The following is a 20,659-nucleotide window of genomic DNA, read 5'->3' on the forward strand; positions in this document are numbered from 1 at the left end:
AGAATACTTTTTTAAAGTGCAGGACAGGCCTCAATGCTGACCACATTGAACTGCTCCCCCTGGCATCACTGAGCCTCCACCTAACATTGTCACAACAGCAGCATTGTCTGTTAGTTTGACACAGAGCTGGACGGAGTTGTCAAAGCACTCCTGGCAGGAAATCAACCCCCAATCCGACCAATCACAATCACTGTCCTTGACCAGCTTGAAGCTCCGCCCTAGAAACTGCAGAGCTCCAACTTGGCACATGCCCACTTGACTTGTTCTCCCTGTATGGAGTGTGGCACATAACTGCAGGGGTGGCCTTTAAAATCTCTTATTTATTTCCAGTGGGTTGTATATACTTAGGAGGACTCAGTTATATTACCCTGGAAAAAGTCAAGCAATGTGAAATTACTAGTTGAAATACTCATTGGCATGGAAGTTTACACACACTGACTAGTTCCTGCTGTTTCCCATAGTTTGCAGTTCAGGCCAGGTGGAGGGGTGGGACACTTTGGCACTGGCACACACAGAATTCATTAATATTTCATTAAAAGGGATGCATCCTCATTTCATTTTAGAGTAGAGATGCTAAGAATTCGGTAGCTTGATTCCCATGTAGCAGTTGAGTCTCTGGTTCTCTTACCCTCTGCACCTTACACTGTCTGGGGATGAAGACCACTGCAGACTGGAGCTGCAGATGATCATCCCCACGGGACAGGACAGGGACATTTTGTCCCCGATCTGATGGGCCACTTGCCAAGTTCATGTGCTAGCCAGAACTCTGAAATTTCAGACTTGCTAACTGGTTGTAGTTATACATGTGCCGCGTTCAACCAGTTAGCGAATCAGACATTTCAGAGTTTCCTAGTTCCGACTAGCACATGAACGCTGCAACTTTCCAAGGCACACCTGTGACATAATTCTCAAGGGACGGAACATCACAATTGCAACTGGAATAGAGTTTGAGTGAGTTAGATCAAACCTCAGTGTTTAAAAAAAGATACAGACCTCAACTTCCTTCTCAGGCTTGAAATGCCCAAATTGAATGTGTTAACCCTTTGAGTACCTACTCTTGCACTCCATTGAGCAGGGGGAACTTGCGTGCGCTGCAGGATTTTAATCCATGACGGCGTAGTGTGTTACTAATGGTTTTCTTTGAGACTGTGGTCCCAGCTCTCTTCAGGTCATTGACCAGGTCCTGCCGTGTAGTTCTGGGCTGATCCCTCACCTTCCTCATGATCATTGATGCCCCACGAGGTGAGATCTTGCATGGAGCCCCAGACCAAGGGTGATTGACCGTCATCTTGAACTTCTTCCATTTTCTAATAATTGCACCAACAATTGTTGCCTTCTCACCAAGCTGCTTGCCTATTGTCCTGTAGCCCATCTCAGCCTTGTGCAAGTCTACAATTTTATCCCTGATGTCCTTACACAGCTCTCTGGTCTTGGCCATTGTGGAGAGGTTGGAGTCTGTTTGATTGAGTGTGTGGACAGGTGTCTTTTATACAGGTAACGAGTTCAAACAGGTGCAGTTAATACAGGTAATGAGTGGAGAACAGGAGGGCTTCTTAAAGAAAAACTAACAGGTCTGTGAGAGACGGAATTCTTACTGGTTGGTAGGTGATCAAATACTTATGTCATGCAATAAAATGCAAATGAATTACTTAAAAATCATACAATGTGATTTTCTGGATTTTTGTTTTAGATTCCGTATCGCACAGTTGAAGTGTACCTATGATACAAAATTACAGACCTCTACATGCTTTGTAAGTAGGAAAACCCGCAAAATCGGCAGTGTATCAAATACTTGTTCTCCCCACTGTAAATGCCAGAATTCTTTCTATTTCGGTGAGTCCCTTATTCAATGAGTAAAAGTAATGTACAGCAGCCACAGGTGTAAAATAGTAAATAGCAGCTACTTCTCAGAGTTTTGAATTGTCAAGAGGCGTTAAACAAGGGTGTACGCTGTCACCATATCTATTCCTTTATGGCCATCAAAATGTTAGCTATTGAAATCAGATCAAATAACATTAGAAATCCAAGGCTTAAAAACAAAGGTGTCCATGTATGCCGATGACTCAAGTTTTATATTAAGTCCGCAAGCTAGATCCCTGCAATGTCTCATTGAAGATAACTTTTCTGGACTAAAACCTAATTATGATAAGTGTACCATATTATGTATTGGATCTTTTTTTTTAAATACAACTTTTACATTACCCTGCAGTTTACCTATAAAATGGGCCGACGGTGAAGTAGACGTACTTGGTATTCATAACACAAAATATATAAATGAGATCTCCACAATTCATTTCAGTACAAAATAAACAAAACAAAAAAGTGAGTTTCAATGACACTGAGGGGCAACGCTGTTACATCCAATGCCTGTTTGACTGAGGCTGATGCCGCGCAGGTGCTTGTATGCGTGTACACATGCATATACACACGCTCGCATTCAAACGCACACATGTGCACACACGTAACTAGTGCCACACATGCACTCAAACGTATACAGTTGGCCTTGCTGTTTAAATTTGTTGTCATTGTTGTTTTCTGTTTCTTTCCTTTATTTCTCTTGTTGGTTGTTGGTGCATTGGGAGACGGTGGCTTGCAGGTGGGATTTGGGGGTGGGGAATTGAGGGAGAGGTATTTCTCAGATGGTTGAGGGGCAGCTCTCGGGGGGGGGGATCTTGGAGGGTTGGTGGCCTGGCGGTTGGGTGCTTGGGCCGGGTGCCGATAGGTCGCTGGTTTGGGTCCCTGTTTTGGCTTGGTGGGAGACCTGTCGACGTGCCCTTTGGCAGGGTGTTGACCCTTGTTGCTTCTGTGGGTCGCTCTGGATGGGAGTCTGTGATATGACAATGTGATGTAAATGTTGAGCGGCAGGTAGATTGTATTTTTTAAAATTCAATAAAAAAATATGTATAATAATCAAAAAATGTTTAGTAGTCCGAAAATGTCGGAAACATTCACTTGCTTGACCATGCTGTTTGTTACATGCAATATGCTTTGTGTCGTTCACCAGACAGCAGTTGCGCTCCAGTTTTGTGATGAAACAATTTATTCTGCCACTGTGTCTTCTGATTGTCTCAGCCTTAGGCATATATATCACGATCGCAAGGCATATGAACTAACAGGTTATAGAGCAAACAACACAATTATCACAACACATAGGTTGCAATAGGGCTTTTTTTCTGGATTGGCTTCCCCAGTGATTTTCCCCACGCACTGCTACTGTCCACGCGCCGGAGGGGATGGCTGCCGTTTTATGGACTCTTAACCAACAGTGCTATTTTGTTTCTTTTTTTGCATTGTTTGTAACTTATTTTGTACATAATGTTGCTGCTACCGTCTCTTATGACCGAAAAGAGCTTCTGGACATCAGAACAGCGATTACTCACCTTGAACTGGATGAATAATTTTTCTTTAATGAGTCGAACGAGAGGGATTTTCTCCAGACACCCGACACGGCCCTCATCCCCGTCATTAGCAGAAGAAAGAGATGGCGATATCACGGAAGGAGATCGGGGTGCCTGGTAAGGAGCCGGCGACGAGTGGCTAATCTACCTTTGCTATCGTTACTATTGGCCAATGTACAATCGCTTGATAATAAAGTAGACAAACTATAAGCCTGTATATCCTACCAACGGGACATTAAAAACTGTAATATCTTATGTTTCAACGAGTCGTGGCTGAACGACAACATTAATAACATACAGCTGGCGGGTTATACATCGTATCGGCAGGATAGAACAGCAGCCTCTGGTAAGACAAGGGGTGGCGGTCTATGTATATTTGTAAACAACAGCTGGTGCACGATATCTAAGTAAGTCTCAGGGTTTTGCTCGCCTGAGGGAGAGTATCTCATGATAAGCTGTAGACCACACTATCTACCAAGAGAGTTTATCAATATTCTTTGTAGCTGTCTATTTAACACCACAAACCGATGCTGGCACTAAGACCGCACTCAATGAGCTGTATACAGCCATAAGTAAACAGGAAAACGCTCATCCAGAGGCGGCCCTCCTAGTGGCCAGGGACTTTAATGCAGGGAAACTTAAATCCATTTTACCTCATTTCTACCAGCATGTTAAATGTGCAACCAGAGGGGGGAAAAAAACTCTAGACCACCTTTACTCCACACACAGAGACTCATACAAAGCTCTTCCTCGCCCTCCATTTGGCAAATCTGACCATAATTCAATCCTCCTGATTCCTGCTTACAAGAAAAATCTAAAGCAGGAAGCACCAGTGACTCGGTCAATAAAAAAAAGTGGTCAGATGAAGCAGATGCTAAGCTACAGGACTGTTTTGCTAGCACAGACTGGAATATGTTCCGGGATTCTTCCGATGGCATTGAGGAGTACACCACATCAGTCACTGGCTTCATCAATAAGTGCATCGATGACGTCGTCCCCACAGTGACTGTACGTACATACCTCAACCAGAAGCCATGGATTACAGGCAACAAAAAAAATACATCCGAACTGAGCTAAAGGGTTTCAAGGAGCAGGACTCTAACCCGGAAGCTTATAAGAAATCCTGCTATGCCCTTTACAAACCATCAAACAGGCAAAGCGTCAATACAGGACTAAGATCGAATCGTACTACACCGGCTCTGACGCTCGTCGGATGTGGCAGGGCTTGCAAACTATTACAGACTACAAAGGGAAGCACAGCTGCGAGCTGCGCAGTGACACAAGCCTACCAGATGAGCTAAATTACTTCTATGCTCGCTTCGTGGCAAGTAACACTGAAACATGCATGGACGACTGTGTGATCATGCTCTCCATAGCCGATGTGAGCAAGACCATTAAACAGGTCAACATTCACAAGGCCGCAGAGCCAGACGGATTACCAGGACGTGTACTCTGAGCATGCACTGACCAACTGGCAAGTGTCTTCACTGACATTTTCAAAACTCTCCCTGTCTGAGTCTAATACCAACATGTTTCAAGCAGACCACCATAGTCCCTGTGCCCAAGAACACTAAGGTAACCTGCCTAAATGACTACTGATCCATATCACTCACGTATGTAGCCATGAAGTGCTTTGAAAGGCTGGTCATGGCTCACATCAACACCATTATCCCAGAAACCCTAGACCCACTCAAATTTGCATACCACTTCAACAGATCCACAGATCTATTGCACTCCACATTGCCCTTTCACACCTGGACAAAAGGAACACCTATGTGAGAATGCTATTAATTGACTACAGCTCAACATTCAACACCATAGTGCCCTCAATGCTCATCACTAAGCTAAGGACCCTGGGACTAAACACCTCTCTCTGCAACTGGATCCTGGACTTCCTGACGGGCTGCCCCCAGGTGGTAAGGGTAGGTAACAATACATCCGCCACGCTGATCCTCAACACGTGGGCCCCTCAGGGGTCCATGCTCAGTCCCCTCCTGTACTCCCTGTTCACTCATAACTGCTTGGCCAGGCACGACTCCAACACCGTCAATAAGTCTGCCGATGACACAACAGTGGTAGTGCGTACGGCCCAGTACATCACTGGGGCCAAGCTTCCTTCCATCCAGGACCTTTATAACAGGCAGTGTCAGAGGAAGGCCCTAAAAATTGTCAAAGACTCCAGCCACCCTAGTCATAGACTGTTCTCTCTGCTACCGCACGGCAAGCGGTACCGGAGCACCAAGTCTAGGTCTAGAGGCTTCTAAACAGCTTCTAACCCCAAGCCATAAGACTCCTGAACATCTAATCAAATGGCTACCCAGACTATTTGCATTGCCCTCCCCTCCCCTGCTGCTACTCTGTTTTTATCTATGCATAGTCACTTTAATAACTACCTACAACGCTACCTACATATTACCTCAATTACCTCGACTAACCGGTTCCCCCTGTATATAGCCTCGCTATTGTTATTTTACTGCTGCTCTTTAATAAAACCTTTTTTTTTTTTTTTTGGTATTCTTTCTTAAAACTGTAAGTAAGCATGTTGTATTCGGCGCATGTGACAAATACAATTTGATTTGATTTGCTCAGTACATACCAAATGTGAGGGAGACAGAAGTGTAACAAAGTTAGACAGGACAGAGTTACATCCAAGTTCAACTAGGAGGAATAATGACATTAACAAAGTCAGATAGAGTTATAGTAATGTTTACTGTTGAGAGTATAGGTGAGCTCCCGACCTTCATGATGCACATGACAGAGACAGACAGTTGTTTTCCTCTGGCCGAGCACAGTGAGCCCAGCTCATATAGCCAGTCAGGAGAGAGATTACTCAATAGCACCTCGAGTTCAGGAATTTCCACACTGGAGAAATCCATTTCCCCCTCATTTGCTTGATGCGTAATGATTGGGGGGCCTTGGATCCCTCTGCTGGCATGGGCTATTATTCATTTATAGTAAAAGTATTGGTGGTGTGTTGAAGACCACTCCTCTGCAGATTAACTAATTGGTCCAGGACACACCCCTTCCCTCTACACCTGTTCCCACACCTGTTGTCACTCCCAAATCACCACTCCTCAGCCTTTTTCTCACGCCTCACCTTGCCATATAGCCACCTTCTCCACTTCTGACCACAGCAAATCCTTTGATGGTATAGTCTCTCTTTCCTTCCATTTTGTGTGTAAAATAATTGTGCCTTGTTATATTATCGGAGTGGTTATATGTAAGTGCTATTGCTAAATATATATTATTCTGCCAATTTCTCTAGTCTGTTGTATACTAGTGATGGGAAACCGAGGCTTTCTGAAGGCTTTGGCGCTTTCACCAAATTGTGCCGAAAAACTGTTCATTTGTAACATAGACGCAGGGAGTCAGGAATCAAGTGCAGTTAGTGAGTTTAATGACAAAGAACATTGCCTGATACAAAACAAGAAAGCGTTTAAACGTGGAAACATACACAATATTGCCTGGTGGGTGATGACAACGGAGTGCTATATAAAGGGGAAGTAATCAGGGAGGTGATGAAGTCCAGGTGTGCCTAATGAGGCGCAGGTGTGTGTAATGAAGGTTGCCATGTGTGCATAAGGATGGGTTGCCAGGACAGGTTGTTAGTAGACTGGTGACGTCGAGCGCCAGGGAGTGGACGTGACATTATTACTCGGAGCTTCGTTATCTGTTCACAACGCACACTAGTGACATCTGCTGGTCAGCAATAAATAGCAGTGTGTGATTATCAGATATTTTTCTCCATTATTTATTTCAAAATTCGAACTGTGTGGCGCAGTGGTACGTCGTTAGCTTTAATAGCATGTAATCAGTAGGAATACCAGGTTTGCATCTTACATCATGCTTCCCTTTTTTACCTTCAAGTTTACTCTTTTTCAAACTGAATCTATGGCATTATTTAGGATGCTTACGACAGAAGCTTAAACTATACTAAATACAACATTTTGTCCAAAATCCTATCTATATTTGAAAGCAGCTTGGAATCGAAGAAAGCACCGGAACCACCGCGAAATCAGTGGGATTTTGCAACACACTGTTTGAAAAGCACGTGATCAACGATGATTCAGACGTCATTGATGACCTACTTCTGATAACATGATACATCCATCTGCACACTTCTTCCCAAAAAATTTTTTTTAGGGGGTAGATCAGCTTCCATCAATGTAATTGTCTGCATCATTTACAATCCCCCATATATTTTTTGCATATATATATATATATATATATATATATATACAGTGAGGGAAAAACAAACACCCACAAAGCATAATGTTTCCACCTACATGTTTGACGGTGGGGATGGTGTTCTTGGGGGTCATAGGCAGCATTCCTCCTCCTCCAAACACGGCGAGTTGAGTTGATGCCAAATAGCTAGATTTTGGTCTCATCTGACCACAACACTTTAACCCAGTTCTCCTCTGAATCATTCAGATGTTCATTGGCAAACTTCAGACGGCCCTGTATATGTGCTTTCTTGAGCAGGGGGACCTTGCGGGCGCTGCAGGATTTCAGTCCTTCACGGTGTAATGTGTTACCAATTGTTTTCTTGGTGACTATGGTCCCAGCTGCCTTGAGATCATTGACAAGATCCTCCCATGTAGTTCTGGGCTGATTCCTCACCGTTCTCATGATCATTGCAACTCCTCGAGGTGAGATCTTATTTTGGGTTTTGGTGCCAGAGCAGTCCGCTCCACCGGTGCCTAGTCCAGCTCCGGTTAGCTGCTCCACTCCAGTGCCAGAGCAGTCCGCTCCACCGGTGCCTAGTCCAGCTCCGGTTAGCTGCTCCAGTCCAATGCCAGAGCAGTCCACTCCACTGGTGCCTAGTCCAGCACCGGTCAGCTGCGGCCCCGCACCTTTGGGGGGCATAGAGATCTCTAGTTGGTTTGGTCAGGGTGTGAATATCTGTGTAGATCTATGTTATCTATATCTATGTTGGCCGGGTGTGGTTCCCAATCAGAGGCAGCTGTCGATCGTTGTCTCTGATTGGGGATCATACTTAGGTAGCCATGTTGCCTACCTTAGTTGTGGGATCTTGTTTCAGTTTGGCTTGTTGGATGTTTAGCCTTTTGAACTTCACGTTCTGTTGGATTTTGTTATTTTGTCGGTGTTCAATATAATAAACGACTATGTACGCATACCACGCTGCACCTTGGTCCAATCCTTTACTCAACGAACGTAACACACACACACACACAGTACCAGTCAAGAGTTTGGACACACCTACTCATTCAAGGATTTTTCTTAATTTTTACTATTTTTACATTGTAGAATAATAGTGAAGACATCAAAACTATGAAATAACACAAATGGAATAATGTAGTAACCAAAAAAAGTGTTAAACAATTCAAAATATATTTTAGATTTTAGATTCTTCAAATAGCCACCCTTTGCCTTGGCAGCTTTGCACACTCTTGGCATTCTCTCAACCAGCTTCACCTGGAATGCTTTGTATGCCATGTGCTCCTTTTGTTGTAGTTAATGTTTTTTGTTTTCTACGTTTATTAAGGGCCGGTTTCAGGCAAAGGGTGGCTATTTGAAGAATAGCCACCCTTTGGTGCAATTTCTGAAATTTGGTTGTGCATCAGCAGTTTTACTCTTGTCACTGGCAGTCACTCAATTAGCCATGTCAGCTAACAATTTTGATCTAAACTTGTAGTAATCATGGCTGACCAGCGGCTGGGCACACAGGGCACATGCCCAGGGGCCCTGACTTTCTCCATTGACTAACAAAATCAATCTCACTCAGATATCATATTAAAATGGCATAAGTAATGTGTAGAATTGCATGATATTTGTTATAAAATTGCTACTTATTTTCTTTGCCCCATGGCAAAAGCTGTAGAATTCCAGGAAATTAACTTTAAAACAAAAAATGATCCCCACTTTTAAGAGGGGGGCCACTAAAACAAATGTTTTGCTGCGGGGGGCAACCAAATCTCGCTTGGAGCCCCCAAAAGGATAGTCAGCCCTGAGTTAATTACATATTACCATAAAGCCCATTTATTCACCCGGCACTACTTGTTTGTTCATGTACTTTTATGTTGATTTGCCCCTGATATGTATTTTCTCTATCTCCCTCCTAGACCATCACACCCTACCTACCGGCCTTACAATCCAACAGAATCCAGGAGCAAATCCCACCTCCCCCCGCCTCTGTTTGCCTTTGCTGTGTGTGAAATAAATTGGCAAATTGTATTCTCAATCTCCTCATTGCATTCTGACCGATGGTGGCAGCAACAGTCCTGAACCTGACTTAGTCCACCCTAGTCCTTAGTTTTAGGTGGTGTCATTGATTTTGTGATTGTACATGCAGTGTTACGCAATACCATCATGAAATTAAATGTTTTTGTTCAAACAGCACTGGGATTTTGTTTCTAAGTAGGGAGGAGGTTGCGTAACAATTGTTTTTCCTGGTTGAGCCTCTCTGCTCCGCACAATTAGTGCAAAGGTCACAATGCTGAATTTACCCAAGTTAGGAGAGCCATATTGTATGAGTTTGACTACCCCAGTTGCTCTCAAGTGTATGTATGATATCATGCAGACACAATACAGCAGCAGATGGCACAGGAACTTATCATCCCATCCTGAACAGAAAAAACAAAGTTTTAGCTTTTGAGTTTCATAATTTACTGAGTCACTCAAGTACAAATTTAGTCAACTAGAGTTAGTTATGCCATTTTAAAAGAGGAAAACAATCGAACATGGATTATACCATATACAGCTTTGAATGACCAGTCATTGCATTGTAGGCCTAGATTCTGATTCTATTGTAAGTCACAGGCACGTTGTAGCCGGCTGACTCTTAACTGTCAATCCTTTCCTCCGCAGGTATATTTATTCCTCTCTCCCAGAGTTATGTGTTGTGTACATGCATTTGTAGCACTATGGTCATGTGGAATGTTAAAAGAAGGATTCTGTGCACTGCAGAAAGGTTGGGAGTGACTGAGTTCAGATCTGCTGCATTGGTCTTAGATTTGGGGACACCTATAAAGAAACACAAACAGCGATCAGAGTTGAGTAATTCATTATAATGGAAGCACAGAACATTCAGTGTTTATTTAATGAGTCAGTAGTTATCCCATGATTCATCAGTGGAGATATGATGGGTTTGTCATGTTTGTCAAACTCACAGCAAAGTCTGAGCCAGTGCACGCTCTAATGTCATCAGGAGTCAGCCCCTCCCAGATCTCTATGAGAGCGAGGCCGCTGGCCTTGTCAACATCAAAAACTGCCTGGGAGACAGGGCGATAGGGGAACAGCGTGAGTGACTGAGTGCATACAGGAAGAGGAGATTGACGCTGACAAGCATAACATTATTTAAAAAGCTCACCTTTTCAGTGATGATCCTATCCACACACTGCTTCCCTGTCAGTGGCAGAGTACAACTCTCCAGGATTTTGTGTTTGTCCCCCTTAAGTTTGTGAGGCGATAAGGTTTAATATAAGGTTAAGTATCGGGTACACTACTATAGTGTATTAGGTACAGTAGTAAGGTCTAAAACCATGTGTATGAAGTACTGGTGGGAGAATATCAGTGTGTACCTTAGCAGAATGCTCCATGGTCACCACCACTTTGGTTCCTGCACATGCCACTAGGTCCATAGCCCCTCCCATTCCCTTCACCATCTTTCCCTGTGGAAGTCAATGAAGAGAGAGTACACATGTTGAAACACTCATTATACACACATATTCCTACGATCGGCCAGCTGGGTGAAAGAGACATGATCATACCGGGATCATCCAGTTGGCCAGGTCCCCATACTTAGACACCTGCATGGCTCCCAACATGGTCAGGTCAATGTGGCCACTGAAGGTAGAGAGGTAGTTAATGTTACATTCAGCTACTCCAAATGAAAAAGTGATACTAAGGTTAGCGAAGATAAAGATCGGGGAGTACAGTAGATGGTTTGAGCACTCACCCCCTGATCATAGCAAATGATTCATCGCTGGAGAAAAACGCGGCTCCAGGAACCACAGTTACAACCTCTTTACCTAAATAACACGTACAGAGACTGGGTCAGAGGGTAGGAGGGTAAAGGCCAGGAAAGATGTTCCAAGAAAGCTTTGATTTGAGGATTGCATGTCCAACCAAAGACTTTCTACAACTTTGTAGGTGTAGTGTTGACGTAAGGGCATGCTGTACGCACCTGCATTGATAAGGTCTGGGTCTACCTCACTTTCGGTGGGATAAGGACCCTTTATAATCATAGACAAAAAAACACAATGACACAGATACACACACTGGACTACGTCAAAGAGAAGGCACCCACTTTCCTGAATACAGTATTTATATTTGTATTGGTAAATCTATATCTAACAGCTCATGTGGCTCACCAGGCCCAGAAGTCCATTCTCACTCTGTAGGTGCACAGTGATGTCAGAGCTGATGAAGTTGCTGGCCAGCATGGGGATCCCAATACCAAGGTTTGCTGAAGGGGCTGTAGTCAAGGCACCTATTAATAACCAATAACATCCACCATGTCTACATACTGTATATACAGTGCATTCGGAAAGTATTCAGACCCCTTGACTTTTTCCACATTTTGTTACGTTACAGCCTTATTCTAAAATAAATGCAATTGTTTTTTCCCCCCCCTCATCAATCTACATCCCCATAATGACAAAGCAAAAACAGGTTTTTAGAAATGTTTGCAAATGTATTAAAACATAAAAAACAGAAATACCACATGTACATAAGTATTCAGACCCTTTACTCAGTACTTTGTTGAAGCACCTTTGGCAGCGATTACAGCCTAGAGTCTTCTTGGGTATGACGCTATAAGCTTGGCACACCTGTATTTGGGGAGTTTCTCCCATTCTTATCTGCAGATCCTCTCAAGCTCTGTCAGGTTGGATGGGGAGCGTCGCTGCACAGCTATTTTCAGGTTTCTCCAGAGATGTTAGATCGGTTTCAAGTCCGAGCTCTGGCTGGGCCACTCAAGAACATTCAGAGACTTGTCCCGAAGCCACTACTGTGTTGTCTTGGCTGTGTGCTTAGGGTCGTTGTCCTGTTGGAAGGTGAACCTTCACCCCAGTCTGAGGTTCTGAGCGTTCTGGAGCAGGTTTTCATCAAGGATCTCTCTGTACTTTGCTCCGTTCATCTTTTCCTCGATCCTGACTAGTCTCCAGTCCCTGCCGCTGCAGAACATCCCCACAGAATGATGCTGCAACCACCATGCTTCACCGTAGGAATGGTATTGGCCAGGTGATGAGCGGTGCATGGTTTCCTCCAGACGTGACACTTGGCATTCAGGCCAAAGAGTTCAATCTTGGTTTCATTAGAACAGAGAATCTTGTTTCTCATGGTATGAGAGTCCTTTAGTCCTTGTATTTTATGACCTTATGTTTTTTTTACCCCATATGTAACTCTGTGTTGTTGTTTTTATCGCACTGCTTTGCTTTATCTTGGCCAGGTCGCAGTTGTAAATGAGAACTTGTTCTCAACTGGCTTACCTGGTTAAATAAAGGTGAAATAAATAAAAATAAAAGGTACCTTTTGGTAAACTCCAAGCGGGCTGTCATGTGCCTTTTACTGAGGAGTGGCTTCCGTCTGGCCACTATACCATAAAGGCCTGATTGGTGGAGTGCCGCAGAGATGGTTGTTCTTCTGGAAGGTTCTCCCATCTCCACAGAGGAACTCTGGAGCTCAGTCAGAGTGACCATCAGGTTCTTGGTCACCTCACTGACCAAGGCCCTTCTCCCCTGATTGCTCAGTTTGGCCGGGCGGCCAGCTCTAGGAAGAGTCTTGGTGGTTCCAAACTTCTTCCATTTAAGAATGATGTATACCACTGTGTTCTTGGAAACCTTCAACGCTGCAGACATTTTTTGGTACCCTTCCCCAGATCTGTGCCTCGACACAATCCTATCTCTGAGCTCTACGGACAATTCCTTTCATCTCATGGCTTGGTTTTTGCTCTGACATGCACTGTCAACTGTGGGACCTTATACAGTGCTTTGCAAAAGTATTCATCCCCCTTGGCGTTTTTCCTATTTTGTTGCATTACAACCTGTAATTTAAATAGATTTTTATTCGGATTTCCTGTAATGGACATACACAAAATAGTCCAAATTGGTGAAGTGAAATGAAAAAAATAACTTGTTTCAAAAAATTCGAAAACATAAATAACGGGAAAGTGGTAAGTTCATATGTATTCACCCCCTTTGCTATGAAGCCCCTAAATAAGATCTGGTGCAACCAATTACCTTCAGAAGACATAATTAGTTAGATTGCACACAGGTGGACTTTTTTTAAGTGTCACATGATCTGTCACATGATCTCAGTATATATACACCTGTTCTGAAAGGCCCCAGAGTCAGCAACACCACTAAGCAAGGGGCACCACTAAGCAAGGGGCACCACCAAGCAAGCGGCACCATGAAGACCAAGGAGCTCTCCAAACAGGTCAGGGACAAAGTTGTGGAGAAGTACAGATCAGGGTTGGGTTATAAAAAAATATCTGAAACTTTGAACATCCCACAGAGCACCATTAAATCCATTATTAAAAAATGGAAAGAATATGGCACGACAAAAACCTGCCAAGAGAGGGCCGCCCACAAAAACTCACGGACCAGGCAAGGAGGGCATTAATCAGAGGCAACAAAGAGACCAAAGAAAACCCTGAAGGAACTGCAAAGCTCCACAGCGGAGATTGGACTATCTGTCCATAGGACCACTTTAAGCTGTACACTCCACAGAGCTGGGCTTTTCGGAAGAGTGGCCATAAAAAAAACATTGCTTAAAGAAAAAAATAAGGAAACACGTTTGGTGTTCGCCAAAAGGCATGTGGGAGACTCCCCAAACATATGGAAGAAGGTACTCTGGTCAGATGAGACTAAAATTGAGCTTTTTGGCCATCAAGGAAAACGCTATGTCTGGCGCAAACCCAACACCTCTCATCACCCCGAGAACACCATCCCCACAGTGAAGCATGGTGGTGGCAGCATCATGCTGTGGGGATGTTTTTCATCGGCAGGAACTGGGGAACTGGTCAGAATTGAAGGAATGATGGATGGCGCTAAACACAGGGAAATTCTTGAGGGAAACCTGTTTCAGTCTTCCAGAGATTTGAGACTATGACTTAAAGATTGCTGTACACCAGCGGAACCCATCCAACTTGAAGGAGCTGGAGCAGTTTTGCCTTGAAGAATGTGCAAAAATCCCAGTGGCTAGATGTGCCAAGCTTATAGAGACATACCCCAAGAGACTTGCAGCTGTAATTGCTGCAAAAGGTGGCTCTACAAAGTATTGACTTGGGGGGGTGAATACATTTACATTTACATTTACGTCATTTAGCAGACGCTCTTATCCAGAGCGACTTACAAATTGGTGCATTCACCTTATAGCCAGTGGGATAACCACTTTACAATTATTATTATAACAAAAAAATATTTGGGGGGGGGGGGTTAGAAAGATTACTTTATCCTATCCCAGGTGTTCCTTAAAGAGGTGGGGTTTCAAATGTCTCCGGAAGGTGGTGAGTGACTCCGCTGTCCTGGCGTCGTGAGGGAGCTTGTTCCACCATTGGGGTGCAAGAGCAGCGAACAGTTTCGACTGGGCTGAGCGGGAACTGTGCTTCAGCTGAGGTAGGGGAGCCAGCAGGCAAGAGGTGGATGAACGCAATGCCCTCGTTTGGGTGTAGGGACTGATCAGAGCCTGAAGGTACGGAGGTGCCGTTCCCCTCACAGCTCCGTAGGCAAGCACCATGGTCTTGTAGCAGCGAGCTTCAACTGGAAGGCAGTGTAGTGTGCGGAGGAGCGGGGTGACGTGAGAGAACTTGGGAAGGTTGAACACCAGACGGGCTGCGGCATTCTGGATGAGTTGTAGGGGTTTAATGGCACAGGCAGGGAGCCCAGCCAACAGCGAGTTGCAGTAATCCAGACGGGAGATGACAAGTGCCTGGATTAGGACCTGTGCCGCTTCCTGTGTAAGGCAGGGTCGTACTCTCCGAATGTTGTAGAGCATGAACCTACAGGATCGGGTCACCGCCTTGATGTTAGCGGAGAACGAAAGGGGGTTGTCCAGGGTCACGCCAAGGCTCTTCGCACTCTGGGAGGAGGACACAACGGAGTTGTCAACCGTGATGGCAAGATCATGGAACGGGCAGTCCTTCCCCGGGAGGAAGAGCAGCTCCGTCTTGCCAAGGTTCAGCTTGAGGTGGTGATCCGTCATCCATACTGATATGTCTGCCAGACATGCAGAGATGCGATTCGCCACCTGGTTATCAGAAGGGGGAAAGGAGAAGATTAGTTGTGTGTCGTCTGCGTAGCAATGATAGGAGAGGCCATGTGAGGATATGACAGAGCCAAGTGACTTGGTGTATAGCGAGAATAGGAGAGGGCCTAGAACTGAGCCCTGGGGGACACCAGTGGTGAGAGCACGTGGTGCGGAGACAGCTTCTCGCCACGCCACTTGGTAGGAGCGACCGGTCAGGTAGAATAGTTATGCACGCTCAAGTTTTCTGTCTTATTTATTGTTTGCCTTATTTATTGTTTGTTTCACAATACAAAATATTTTGCATCTTCAAAGTGGTAGGCATGTTGTGTAAATCAAATATTATAAACACCCCAAAAAATCCATTTGAATTCCAGGTTGTAAGGCAACAAAATAGGAAAAATGCCAAGGGGGGTGAATACTTTCGCAAGCCACTGTATAGACAGGTGTGTGCAATTTCCAACTCATGTCCAATCAATTGAATTTACCACAGGTGGACATCTCAAGGATGATCAATGAAAACAGGATGCACCTGAGCTCAATTTCGAGTCTCATAGCAAAGGGTCTTAATACTTTGTCATACTCGCTTTTTCATTTATGAGGTATTGTGTGTAGATTGATGAGGAACATTTATTATTTAACCCATTTTAGAATAAGGCTGTAACCTAACAAAATGTGGAAAAAGTCAAGGGGTTTGAATACTTTCTGAATGCACTGTACCTCACATGTATCAATATCAATCCACACTGTTCCCTCTGGCCCTGATCCTGTGTAAAGGATACCATACATCCCATCCTGGAACTCCAGCGCTGCCCTCCTGATGATCCTCTCTCTGAGCAGGTCTGCCTTGCTCTTGGGTTTGGGTGTCTCCATACAGCCTTTCTGGACCGTCCTCTTCTGCACAGTGACCAGGGATTATTGCCAATCAATAACACAGAGAAAACAACTGATTACACAGTACCTGCGACAGACAAACAGGCAGGCAGGCATACCTCTATCCTCTTCTCATAGCCTGCCCCCTTCACGATCCTGTCCACATAGATGCTGGGGACATGGATATCTTCAGGAGCAAAGGTCCCCACATCTACAATCTCTTCTACCTAAGGCAGCAGTCACCGAAGACGAGTTAGGGTTTAAAAGTTTGGGGTAAGGTTCAGGAAACTTTTAGGCCACACATGATAGTTGAAGAAACTGTTAATTGAAAGTGGTTCATTGACATGCTAACCTCCACTATGGTGACTTTAGCTGCTTTACACATGGGCTGGTTGAAGTTCCGTGCTGTTTTCCTGTAGAAAGACAAAGACAGCATATCAGCATACAATAAACTTTTCATGATACTCAGTCGAGTCTGTGCATTAACTATATAATCATTCACAGTGACAGTTGTCCGTTGAAATTGATTTAGAATGTTAGCACTAGCTGTGGCGCAACATAATGCTAGAAAATGCTGACCTCTTGTGGAGTTTGAATATAACACGTTCTTATGATGATTGTTGTGAAGGTTGTTGAAAAATCTGCCATCCCCACCTGAACACAATGTTTCCGGCTCTATCAGCTTTCCAGGCCTTGATCAGAGCAAAGTCCCCTGTGATGGCTCTCTCCATGACATAGTGGATGCCATTGAACTCCCTAACCTGTGGGATAATGACATCACATGTGTCAGGGTCAGGAGTAAAAGCTGAATTGACCCCATAGTGTTCAACCTCCCTCTACCTCTCTAATATGACCAGGTCGTTCTTTGAAAAAATATGTCATGTCAGTGACACTATCCTGGGTAAATAAAGGTTCAATATGAATATCTGTGTGTGTGTGTGTTTGCATACCTCTCTCTTCTTGCTGGCGATGGCCACACTGCCGTCTGTGTTGTATTTGATGGGTGAGCCTCCCTTCTGGATCAGTGTGCCATACCCAGTGGGTGTGAAGAAGGCAGGGACCCCAGCACCGCCGGCACGTACCCTCTCTGCCAGGGTGCCCTTAAGTAGATGTAACAAGCATGGTATAAGAAGATCATAACACAATCTAACATGTAGGCTATAACAAGATACAAACATGTTATAACAAACTTATTTTAGCGAGCATGACAGGCAAATAACTTTTCATTACCAACCAGATGGAGAAATTACTTTAGAATGACACACAATCATTAGAGTCTAACCTGAGGAGTTAGCTCCACCTCCAGTTCCCCTGAAAGGTACTGTCTCTCAAACTCTGCATTTTCCCCAACGTAGGAGGAAATCATCCGCTTGATCTGCTTGGTCCTCAGCAGCAGACCAAGACCAAAATTATCCACCCTGCATAGACACACACAGATTTATCCACATTAGAATAACACAAATACATTTCTATCTTGCTTAGATACATACAACACATGCACAAAAACAACCATACTCAAAGGCACACGCACACACACTAATTTTGTAGTAGCCTAATTACCCAGCGTTGTTGCTGACTGCTGTGATACCTTTCACTCCAGTCTTCAATAAACTCCAAATCAGATTCTCTGGTATTCCACATAAACCAAACCCTGGAAAACATTCACAAGAATACATTAAACTCTGAATTATCCTTTACATTACCCAAAAATAATGTACAAGCGCAGACATGGAATGTTAATGATTTGCGCTTAAACAAATATGACTTATTGTTTTCCCAGAAGCAGAAGAAATGTGTGAGGATAGAAACGCAAAACGTTTGAATTTGACATTTGACCAAAGCATGACTATGTGATGAAAAAGGCCTGAGAGCAGGCACAGTATGCTACCTCCCACCAGTAGAGTGGAGCCATCTGGGATGTCTTTCACTGCCTCTGTGGGGTCGGTAAAGAAACGTGCATCCCTGGGGCAGGAGGAGGAGAAGTAACAGCCATACACCTGGGGGTGAGGAACACACTGAAATAACCACATGACAATTTGGACAAGGACATCACAGTAAACCTGGATTTTACCAGTGAACCAATAGAGTTAGTTCAATCCCCTCCTTCATGCCCCCATTTTGTGAGGGAAAAAGGTATGTTAAGGAGTTGTGGCATTTTTTTAAAATTCAAAGTGATTCAAGTAGCCCTATGCCTGGTTGCTCTCATGGACTAGGATTAATTCTAGAATAAAAACTTGTAGAAAAGCTTGTAGGTTTCCTACTTTATTTATTCTAATGCTCTCCACTCAGACAGTTGTCATCCATTTGAACTCTGAGTGACCCATCCACACTATTATAGCACTCCCACATACTGTATGAACTTCAGAGACAAGAATAAAACACTTGAGAGGTTCAGAACAGCTCCATACCACTAAACAGTATCAATAGTCACAATTTAGCACACTATCGTTGCATTGTGTATGGAGCAATACAATACTAGCTTGATATACTGGATTATTAAACAACATATTACATCATGTTCAGGTTTATTATACACATATAATACACATACAGTTGATGTTGTAGTAAAATTATAAAGGTGCTCATACCTTGCCATACTGCACAGACAGTATTCCTTTTTGTCTTCTCACTGAAGATATATTTCTATGAAATTGCTCTGATTTTGACAGAATTCTGAAGGACGCCATTTTCGGAATCTGTCTGTCAGTCTTTTTCAGAAAACTGAGTGGTGGAGGTTTGAAATACAGGTCATTCCCCCTAGGCCCAGTCAGCAATCAGGCCAGAAGGGGTGGGGGCATCCCTGGAGTGACAGAGGAATTGACCAATTAAAAGTGATGCTGCTTATTAGTACCACATTAACCTAAAGTTTTAAATAGAGAGGCTTGCAAAGCACCTTGGTGAAAGGGCTTGACCCTGTTTCGCCCCATTCAAGTGTAAACCTAAAAAGGCATCAGACCAGGTAGCATAATCACAGGATCAACATGGAAGACCACATCTAGAGAAGTATTTCAAGCTTTCGATTCCAAACTTTGTTAGGCCATAAAATGTTTGTTTTTTTGTTAGAGAGAGATTGTCTATTTATGAGAGCATGTGCATGGAGGGTAGGGAGTCTCACTTGACAGACTTCAGAGATGGTGTTGACATGTTGAGTTGAGTCAGGGGCTCACATGCCAAACACTCTCTCTAGAGCCAGCGAGATAATGACTCTGAACACTGGGGAAGCTCTGTGAAGGAATACATCTCCAGACCCTATCTCTTTAGATAATATAACCTCTCCCAGGGCTGAGTGGCATGAGAGGAGAATGTATTCCATCTACTGTAATTTGAGTAATCTAGACAAAGATTTACCACAGCTGCTATGATTTGTTTGGTTAAGGGAAAAAAGTCAAAAGCATATGCTACTTTCCATAACATAATCCCTCAACCAACCAACATAGAAAACATGGAATACTTTCAAGTTTTACTAGTTGTATGTACAGGATACACATGGTATACACTGTCCAACTAAATAAATGTCCAAAATTAGGCCTGCTAAATGTTTGTCTTGCAGCTGTGAGTGCACTTCAGTGTGCAGGCTATGCCCACTCTAGTAGGTGAGACTGGGGGTTCAAATACTTTAAATATGCACTCACCCCCTCCCTTGTAGCCTTGTAATATGATAAAGTTGAATAGGTGAAAGCGAGTATTCCACTTCATTGAACTCTTCAATCCATACTGAGAGGAAAGAAGAAACGGGAATGGGGTCCTAAATCAATGTATGGGCCTCACTTGTCCCATAGCCGCCACGTGTGTCTGTGGGAGCAGACATTGAAGACGTCATAGCCTACTTACAAGAAAAACAACTTGCCCAATCTCGAAAGGCAGTCCCGTAAAAGAATTGTGGACATTTGTCACAAGGCGTATATTATGACAAAGGTTTCTACTCATGTCTGAACTGTAGGGTATGTAATTTTGGTGTGTAAAATGAGTAAACAACTCCGAAATGATTTGTAGTCTTGCCTGTTATGTTAAATATTCACCAGCAGCTGGCGCTTTCATGATGCCACAGGGCGGTGGATTCGATTATGCTGAGCCGCTAGGCACCGGTCTATGGGCCGGATTAATGCAGGGGCTTGTAGGGGGCCGTAGTAAAAAAATAATAATAAATGTTTTACTGCAACCGCCAACCACAGGAG

General features: G+C 43.9%; 1 protein-coding gene across 1 annotated transcript; it reads right to left on the reverse strand.

Moving 5' to 3' along the window:
* Positions 1-10,011: 10,011 nt before the first annotated feature.
* On the reverse strand, positions 10,012-20,274 carry LOC121541636 (succinyl-CoA:3-ketoacid coenzyme A transferase 1, mitochondrial). Its single transcript, XM_041850796.2, has 18 exons — positions 20,117-20,274; positions 19,073-19,284; positions 18,373-18,481; positions 18,045-18,135; positions 17,767-17,902; positions 17,435-17,584; positions 17,139-17,245; positions 16,837-16,897; positions 16,604-16,711; positions 16,394-16,508; positions 11,735-11,829; positions 11,548-11,596; positions 11,320-11,392; positions 11,132-11,207; positions 10,943-11,032; positions 10,732-10,812; positions 10,532-10,633; positions 10,012-10,385 (listed from the first exon to the last, which is right to left on the reverse strand). The coding sequence occupies exons 2-18, from the start codon at positions 19,169-19,171 to the stop codon at positions 10,350-10,352; spliced, it is 1,578 nt and encodes a 525-aa protein (XP_041706730.1). The 5' UTR covers positions 19,172-19,284; positions 20,117-20,274; the 3' UTR covers positions 10,012-10,349.
* Positions 20,275-20,659: the final 385 nt, after the last annotated feature.

Source organism: Coregonus clupeaformis, chromosome 27, assembly GCF_020615455.1.
Source record: "Coregonus clupeaformis isolate EN_2021a chromosome 27, ASM2061545v1, whole genome shotgun sequence".
In the NCBI taxonomy this organism is placed as follows: Eukaryota; Metazoa; Chordata; class Actinopteri; order Salmoniformes; family Salmonidae; genus Coregonus; species Coregonus clupeaformis.